The 9,375-nt window shown below is 51.5% G+C and overlaps 1 protein-coding gene across 1 annotated transcript; it reads left to right on the top strand.

The window, feature by feature from the left end:
* The first annotated feature begins 3,853 nt into the window (after nt 1-3,853).
* Nucleotides 3,854-8,214, top strand: Klf4 (KLF transcription factor 4). Its single transcript, NM_053713.1, is given in 5 exon segments — nt 3,854-3,934; nt 4,052-4,172; nt 4,823-5,804; nt 5,912-6,076; nt 7,196-8,214. Coding segments are annotated over 5 exon segments (1,449 nt in total). The 5' UTR covers nt 3,854-3,929; the 3' UTR covers nt 7,372-8,214.
* Nucleotides 8,215-9,375: the final 1,161 nt, after the last annotated feature.

Below are 9,375 nucleotides of genomic sequence, written 5' to 3'. Positions count from 1 at the left end.
GCTGTGCGTGCATGTAATTCCAGGCACTCAAAAGCTTAAAGTGGGAGGAATGCTTGATCCCAGAAGTTCAAGACCAGCCTGGGAAATACAGCAAGATCAAGTCCCACAAAGGAAAGATAAAACAGTGACACTAAAATGAGGGTGGCCTTTACAAGATGGCAGCAGGAACTCAAAAAAGATCGAGGTCCATTGGGGGGGGGGGGTTTCAAGTCCTCACAGTTGGGATTTTATAGGAGTAACGCAAGCCCTGAAAGCCTCCCTTTCCTTTGCCTTTAAGAACAAACAGCTTTTAGCCCGGGTTATAGCTCAATGACAAAGTGCTCGCCTTACTCCACCTTACTCATGTTAGGCCCCTGTATCCGATTCAACTTCCTGTACTCAATTTTTTAAAAAGGCATTTTATTTTTTTTTTGCTGGGCTTGGTGATTGACACCTATACATAGTCCCAGCACTCGTGAGCTGTGGCAGAACTGTAGTGGGTTCGGGACCTGATTGTGCTATAAGTTCCAGACCAGGCTGGGCAACAGTGAGACCCTCTGCCAATTTTTAAAATTAAAAGAACACCTTTTCTTGAGTCCTTTTGGCAGCTATATACAGAAAACCCAGGAAAAAAGGTACAGGTGCCCAGATCCTCCATGTGCCCTGCTATGGCACACACAGTTACCCCCTCAGCTGGACATGCATCCCTCTAGCACTGGCTATTGCCATGACGTCATCTGCCAACTACTGCAGTTTGTGCTGGAAAAAAAATATTTTAAGACTCCAAGGACATCAATAATTAACTTCCATACCACAAAACTTGTAATATGAGTTTGCTGAAATAAAGTCACCAGTGTTTAATTCTTCTTTAAAGGGTGTCTTCTATTATTATTATTTTAGAGTGCAATTTAGTCATCAAAGGTTTACACAGCCTCATGTTTATAAATTATACGGGGCAGGGATTTAGCTCTTCTGGCCCTACCTGTTCTGAGAGGGAGGGTCATAACCCTGTTGTCACACCCGGCACCTGTCTTGAAAGGGATGAGCTGTGAGCTGGAACTTCATAGCTCTCTTAGAAATCTGGGATGTATATACAGATTTCCTCTTATGATGCAATCGCAAGAATAACCCGAGAGCTGCTTGCTGGCTTCTGTCCTCCAGAAGGGTGTTGGGAAACTTCATCCTTTTCAGTTGAGTTTCAAAGTCTTGCCTTGATTATATGACATAGTAAGAATCACTATGAATTGGCTTTCCAATTCATCTGTGAAATCTTGGTTGTTTTTTTTTTTTTCATTGTGGTGGTTACTGGTTAAATGGTCAGAGTGGGGCTACTGTTCTAGGTAAATAAAAACGAGCTGAAAGAGTCTAAGGCACTGGCTGACTTTGACTACCGAAGTTGTAAATTCCAAGCCCTGACTTGTGTGTTTACATCCTAAGGGTGGTGGCTGTCAAGCTTGGGCTCATCCAAGTTCATCAAGGGTTTGAGACCTTGGCCTTAAAGTGGCTCACTTTCCAAGTAATGCTCAATCCTAGCATTCCAAGTCGGGATTTTTTTTTTCTTTCTTGCCACCGCAATGGGGGGTCGGAACAGGTGTTCTTTTAGTTGTTCCTTTGTTTGAATGAGTAATAATTTTAGAGTTAAACTGTCCTAGTTCCAAGGAAATGGGGTTGAACCCCCTCGAGGTCACGAGGAGGAGCAGCTCCACTTCCAGGTGAAGTCGTGCTCTCCCCCACCCCTTATTCCGAAAGCCTGCCTAGTCCTCTGCCAAACCCAAGGTTAAAGATGAAAAAAGGCGCCCAGCTCTAGACCTGCCTTTGACAGACTGGCTAGCCCCATTTCATTGGGACGAAATGCATTCCAAGAACGCTTCTGTGGTCGGCGAGAAGTGGAAAATTCAGGATGACAAATATTCCGAAGAAAACTAATATAGGTCTCAGGATTCCGGGACTCAAACAGGTGAAACGACAGAGGACGTGGCACCGACGCCAGGAGAGGAACGAGTGCACACGTACACGCTGCCTGGGCTGGAGCATCAACCAGTCCCCCACCCTCAGCCAGGGGGTTCAATCGTGAGGGCGGCGGAGCCCAACTTTGCTCCCCAATCCAAAGTAAACATCTAGTCTTAAAAAAAGTAAACCTAGTTTAGCGAGTTATACTGAACACCACACTCACGGTTTTTGTTTTAAGTACTTTGTAGAGATGAGGGCGAAAACTTTTCCCGGCTGGAAAATTACTGACCTCATACTAAGAGGGTAGTGGGGAACAGGGAAAGGAGACTGCAATAATGACTGCCTTTTCCCCTCCCGGTGGGCAAAGGCCTGAGAACTAGGGTCCCACTGCAGCGCTCATCTTCCCAGCACAGGATCGCCTCCCAGTGAAGTCCCTTTGAGTGGGTTGGCTAGCTCAGAACCCAAGTTGGGGGGAGCGAGTAGTCCTATGACCTTTACCTCGCCGCTTCACCTCTTTATGACTCACTTCTCATCTTCAAACTGGAGAGTGCGAGTGCGTGGCTCGTAAAGAGCTTTGAGATCCCCGGTGAAAGGTATCTCTGCACCTCGGTTTCTCTCCGCGCTCCCACCACCACCACCCCCATGTAAATCTGGGACGTTTTCACTCCCTTCCTTGTTCCTTTCATTATCAAAACAATGACTACGTGCCCAATCCCGGCCGTTTTCCACCACAGCAGGCGCGGAATCCATTCTCCCAGCTTCTGAGATTCTTACCCGTCCCCATCACCCGCCTCCCCCAACCCTACAGGAGGCCCCACCGGCACCCGCGCCAGGCCAGGCCCTGCGCCGACACGGCCAGGCCTCTGCGTGCGTATGCGAGGGCGGGCTGGATGAGTCACGCGGATAATCGCGCTCCTGAGTGCGCAGACGACTGGACAAGCGCGTACGCGAGCAGGGGTAGGGGCAAGCCGCCTCTCCCCCCAGCCTCCTGTCCTCGCCAGGGTTCCCATGGCAGGACTTTCAAGCCCAGGGAACCGACCGTGGCCGCGCAGAGAACCCCGAACAGCGCGGCCACAGAAGCCACGCCGGTCTCCCAGCGCCGAAGCCGCCGTCGCCGCCACCGCCGCCGGCGTCAGCACGGCTCCAGCCCGCCAGCTGCCGGGCTGGCGTCACGGCCCGGCCCCGCCCCGCCCGTGCCCCTCCCTCGCCCCCGCCCCCACGTGCGCCGAGTTTGTTTATTTAGCTGCCATGGCAACGCGCGGGGGGGCTGCGGGAAGGCGGGGAGAAGAAAGGCAGGGGGCGGGGCCTGGCGGCGGAGCCCCGCGCGCCACAGGGAGGAGGCGGGGAGCGAACGAGCGAGAAGTTATAAGTAAGAAGCGCGCGGCGGCCGCCGGCAGTTCCCCGGCCGAAAGAGCGAGCGCGGCTCCGGGCGCGCGGGGAGCAGAGGCGGTGGCGGGCGGCGGCGGCACCCGGAGCCGCCGAGTGCCCCTCCCCGCCCCTCCAGCCCCCCACCCAGCCACCCGCCCGTGACCCGCGCCCATGGCCGCGCGCACCCGGCGCAGTCCCCAGGACTCCGCACCCCGCGCCACCGCCCAGCTCGCAGTTCCGCGCCACCGCGGCCATTCTCACCTGGCGGCGCCGCCCGCCCACCGCCCGGACCACAGCCCCCGCGCCGCCGACAGCCACAGTGGCCGCGACAACGGTGGGGGACACTGCTGAGTCCAAGAGCGTGCAGCCTGGCCATCGGACCTACTTATCTGCCTTGCTGATTGTCTATTTTTATAAGAGTTTACAACTTTTCTAAGAATTTTTGTATACAAAGGAACTTTTTAAAAGACATCTCCGGTTTATATTGAATCCAAAGAAGAAGGATCTCGGGCAATTTGGGGGTTTTGGTTTGGGGGTTTTGTTTCTAAAGTTTTTAATCTTCGTTGACTTCGGGGTTTGGGTACCCCTCTCTCTTCTTCGGACTCCGGAGGACCTTCTGGGCCCCCACATTAATGAGGTAGGTGAGATGCTGGGCTTGGGGAACAGAAATGGGTGAGGACTGGTGGGAAACTTCGGAGCAGTGGCCAGGGTGTCCCCTGACTCCTGGTCTCTGTGCGCCCCGCCCGGCCCGCAGGCAGCCACCTGGCGAGTCTGACATGGCTGTCAGCGACGCTCTGCTCCCGTCCTTCTCCACGTTCGCGTCCGGCCCGGCGGGAAGGGAGAAGACACTGCGTCCAGCAGGTGCCCCGACTAACGTGAGTGTCGCGCTAGCGCCCTTTAGATTTCTGCAGATGGGGTGGGGTGGATGGGCGGAATCTGGGGTTCACCAAGAGCCCCTCGATAGGACAAGGATTGCCCTCCATTGGGACTCTCCAGCCTTCCCAAGGTGGCTCCTCGGCCCTTGAGTCGGCCTTAAGTGCGTGTGGTCCCAGCACTGCGGTACCGCCAGGGGCGCACAGCGGTTTCTCACAGGTCTGCGGGCGTCCGGACTGTGGGGTGGGCGCACTCAGGCCACTGTATTGTAGGTAGCCAAGTCTCGAGACCCTTTGGACCGGAGTGATCTTAGCGCGTAGGCGACGGGGTGGCTATGGTGCATGGGGAGAAAGCCACAGTGTCCCAGTGTCCCAATTCCGTGGGCGGCTGGAGCGTCCCGCGGAGCTGGCGGGGAAGAGAACTGGGCTGGCGGTGCAACAGCACTAGCTTGCAGTAGAACGGACGCGCCACCTCTTACCTTGGTGTTAGCTGAGATTGCAGTGCTGGCCCCTGGAGTCCCCGAGGCTGCCTTCCTGTCCAGTCCAGTTCCTATGGCAGAGCTGTTGGTGTGCTTCACCCAGCAAGTCAATATTGGGGGTGGTAAAAGGGGGCTACAACTTAACAGTTTCTCTCTCCCTCCCTGTTCTTGCAGCGTTGGCGAGAGGAACTCTCTCACATGAAGCGACTTCCCCCACTTCCCGGCCGCCCCTACGACCTGGCGGCGACGGTGGCCACAGACCTGGAAAGTGGTGGAGCTGGTGCAGCTTGCAGCAGTAACAACCCGGCCCTACCCCGGAGGGAGACCGAGGAGTTCAACGATCTCCTGGACCTAGACTTTATCCTTTCCAACTCGCTATCCCACCAGGAATCGGTGGCCGCCACCGTGACCACCTCGGCGTCAGCTTCATCCTCGTCTTCCCCAGCTAGCAGCGGCCCTGCCAGCGCGCCCTCCACCTGCAGCTTCAGCTATCCGATCCGGGCCGGGGGTGACCCGGGCGTGGCTGCGGGCAACACAGGTGGAGGGCTCCTCTACAGCCGAGAATCTGCGCCACCTCCCACGGCCCCCTTCAACCTGGCGGACATCAATGACGTGAGCCCCTCGGGCGGCTTCGTGGCTGAGCTCCTGCGGCCGGAGTTGGACCCAGTATACATTCCGCCACAGCAGCCTCAGCCGCCAGGTGGCGGGCTGATGGGCAAGTTTGTGCTGAAGGCGTCTCTGAGCACCCCTGGCAGCGAGTACACCAGCCCTTCGGTCATCAGTGTTAGCAAAGGAAGCCCAGACGGCAGCCACCCTGTGGTAGTGGCGCCCTACAGCGGTGGCCCGCCGCGTATGTGCCCCAAGATTAAGCAAGAGGCCGTCCCGTCCTGCACGGTCAGCCGGTCCCTAGAGGCCCACTTGAGCGCTGGACCCCAGCTCAGCAACGGCCACAGGCCCAACACACACGACTTCCCCCTGGGGCGGCAGCTCCCCACCAGGACTACCCCTACACTGAGTCCCGAGGAACTGCTGAACAGCAGGGACTGTCACCCTGGCCTGCCTCTTCCCCCAGGATTCCATCCCCATCCGGGGCCCAGCTACCCTCCTTTCCTGCCAGACCAGATGCAGTCGCAAGTCCCCTCTCTCCATTATCAAGGTCAGTAGAGGAAGGGATTGGTAGCGCTGAGGCTGGGGGGAGCTTTGCTTCTGGGGGTTCTCGAGGCTGTGGAGAAGGAAGTTGACCTCACTTTCTTTACCCCTTAGAGCTCATGCCACCGGGATCCTGCCTGCCAGAGGAGCCCAAGCCAAAGAGGGGAAGAAGGTCTTGGCCCCGGAAAAGAACAGCCACCCACACTTGTGACTATGCAGGCTGTGGCAAAACCTATACGAAGAGTTCTCATCTCAAGGCACACCTGCGAACTCACACAGGTAAGGGGAGCAGCGCTGTGGAGGAGGGCTGTTGGTGCCTGTCTGCTCTGTAGGCTGCCTGTAGACTCCTTAGGGCTTTCTCGGGTGCTGTGCTGGGGTGTATCTCTTTTCCATCTCCTGGATCACAGAGGAGGGCAGCAAACAGGCGCCTATGGTTTTGCCCAGAAGCCTTTTGCTTGGTGGATGCTATCTGCTGCCTGAATGTGCAGTTTCTCACTGGGCCTTTAAAGGACGGGGAATTTCCTGGGTGTGCCTGTATCTCCTAGCCCGGTAATGAAGAAGTTAGACTTTGCAATGCAAAAATGCGGTATCTTTAAAAGAAAAGTTTTAAATTTTCTAGATTATTTTCATAATTGTCCCCTCCTCCTCTTAGATCTACCTACCCTTAACTCTCCTCTGGTCTTTAGAATAATTAGATTCGATTTACGGTCCAAGAATTTAATGGTTCCCGTTGCCGAGGATTCTGGTTTTAAAACTGTCCCTGCGAGCTGGGTACGGTGACACTCAATTTTGGAGTTGCAAATACCAAAGAGAGGGAGTTGAAAGAATCCTGTTGATTTAAGACCAGCCTGGTCAAGAACCCCAGGCTCAAAATAACAAAAAATTTAAAGGTAGTCATTAACTGGGTAAAGCCTTCTAGATCCTGTTTATTACAACAGCTAGAAGAGCATTGCTGAAGAAATCAGCCATGGCACATTGTGGACCCAGTGTGATGGCCTGGGAGACTCTGGGTTCCGATACAGAGATAACTCCTAGTCCAATCCAATTCCAGCACTGGTTAGGCTCAAAAAAATGAAAACTCCGTTCTGTGGGGGTGGACAGATCGAGGAGGGTATCTGCATTTTTTTTTTTTTTTTGGTTGCTAACTACTGTTTCTCCCCGAGTTTAAACTCACAACACATGTCATTCCTACTCATTTGAAATTCAGTATAGCCCTTCAGTTGTCATAAAGACATTCCTGGATATTTTGTTATTGTTTTTTTTTTTTCACTTTTTTGAAAGAGCGAGGGTGGGGCACGCACCGGAATTTGCTCTCTGGCCTCTCGTTTTTTTTTCAAAGGGGCCGATTCTTCATCCTAGCAATGGCTTCAGCAGCTCGTTCTCCCTTTCCCTTTACAGGCGAGAAACCTTACCACTGTGACTGGGACGGCTGTGGGTGGAAATTCGCCCGCTCAGATGAACTGACCAGGCACTACCGCAAACACACCGGGCACCGGCCCTTTCAGTGCCAGAAGTGCGACAGGGCCTTTTCCAGGTCGGACCACCTTGCCTTACACATGAAGAGGCACTTTTAAATTCCACATCGTGGACATGACCCACACTGCCAGGAGAGAGTTCAGTATTTTTTTTTAACCTTTCACACTGTCTTCCCACGAGGGGAGGAGCCCAGCTGGCAAGCGCTACAATCATGGTCAAGTTCCCAGCAAGTCAGCTTGTGAATGGATAATCAGGAGAAAGGAAGAGTCCAAGGGACAAAAGAAAAGAAAAGAAAAAAATACTAAAAAACAAACAAACAAAAAAAAAAACAAAAGAAAAAAAATCACAGAACAGATGGGGTCTGAGACTGGATCTTCTATCATTCCAATACCAAATCCGACTTGAACAAGACTGGACTTACAAAATGCCAAGGGGTGACTGGAAGTTTGTGGATATCAGGGTATACATTAAATCAGTGACCTGGGGGGAGGGAAGACCAGAGTTCCCTTGAATTGTGCTTCAATGATGCAATATACATGGAAAGACCACCTTGTATGCTCTTTGCCTTCTAAAAAGCCATTATGACGTCAGAGGAAGAGGAAGCAATTCAGGTACAGAACGTGTTCTAATAGCCTAAACGATGGTGCTTGGTGAGTCGTGGTTCTAAAGGTACCAAACGGGGGAGCCAAAGTTCTCCAACTGCTGCATACTTTGACAAGGAAAATCTATTTTTGTCTTCCGATCTACATTTATGACCTAAGTCAGGTAAATAAGCCTGGTTTATTTCTGTAACATTTTTTATGCAGACAGTCTGTTATGCACTGTGGTTTCAGATGTGCAATAATTTGTACAATGGTTTATTCCCAAGTATGCCTTTAAGCAGAACAAATGTGTTTTTCTATATAGTTCCTTGCCTTAATAAATATGTAATATAAATTTAAGCAAACTTCTATTTTGTATATTTGTAAACTACAAAGTAAAAAAAAAATGAACATTTTGTGGAGTTTGTATTTTGCATACTCAAGGTGAGAAATAAGTTTTAAATAAACCTATAATATTTTATCTGAATGGAAATCTCTTTGTTTTGTTTTGTTTTGTTTTGATTGGGTTGGAAAAGGGCTTACTCCTTAACATGGTGTGGTGGAGGGAGGGCTGATGAGAGTCACACTGTAAAGCCAACCTTACCTTGACAAGAGGACATAGGCGACGTGCTTTTTTTAGGTTATTTGGTTTTACATTGAGCAGTGTTGGAGTTGAGAGCTGTGCGGATGGGGTATTGTAGAACATCTGGTTCACGTTTGCTTGGTACAAATACAAAAGTGCATCTCCTTACCCAACCGAACCTTTCCAGGTACACGTGGCTCAGGTATTCTTCGATCTGCTCAGTTTTAGAGGGGCACTCAACAGTAAACCAGGACACTCTAGTTTCGTACACGTATACACACACACACATATGACAAATTACACTTTGTCTTTAGAGTTAGTGAAATTAGGAATCATTTTTCTCTGGAGGCCCGGCCTGGTAGTCCTCCACAGAATCTGAGTTACAAAAGAACCTTCCCCAGGCAAACAGCCCTAAGAACGGAATGGGAATGTAGTTCCACAGTGCCCTCCTGAGGATTAAAGGCTCCATTTATGCTGCATATATTATCTCTAAAGAGATCCAAAGCATACTGTCTACAGAGTATTTGAAAGCTTCCTCAATCTCTCTGAAGACATGGAAGCAATTTAAAAATTACTCAAACCCTGGGGGATAGGACCGTGTAGCTCAGTGGTGGGGTGTGCCTGAGCAAAACCCTGGAGGTAGCCACCTCTGCCCACACTGGATCGTGTAACTCATAAATTAAAACTTTTAAGTGGTGCCCTTGTAAATTTGTAAGCATTTCTACTTCTGAGCTTATTTAAGCTTAAAACTGCACTAATTACTATCTCAGGAGGTCGAAGTCAAACTATTTTTAGCTGTCACAAAATGGAAAAGTACCTATGATACTTGTAGACATTTTAATGGTGTTATGGGTGACTCAGAAGATCAAGGGAGCAGAAGCTGACTGGCTTATTCTTTTGAGTGCTTATTAACCATCCATTGTATCTAGTGCCCGGAG

This window comes from Rattus norvegicus, chromosome 5, assembly GCF_021556685.1.
Source record: "Rattus norvegicus strain SHRSP/BbbUtx chromosome 5, alternate assembly SHRSP_T2T, whole genome shotgun sequence".
In the NCBI taxonomy this organism is placed as follows: domain Eukaryota; kingdom Metazoa; phylum Chordata; class Mammalia; order Rodentia; family Muridae; genus Rattus; species Rattus norvegicus.
The sequence above is the reverse complement of the archived record's forward strand: the minus strand, read 5'-3'. Positions and strand labels throughout refer to the sequence as shown.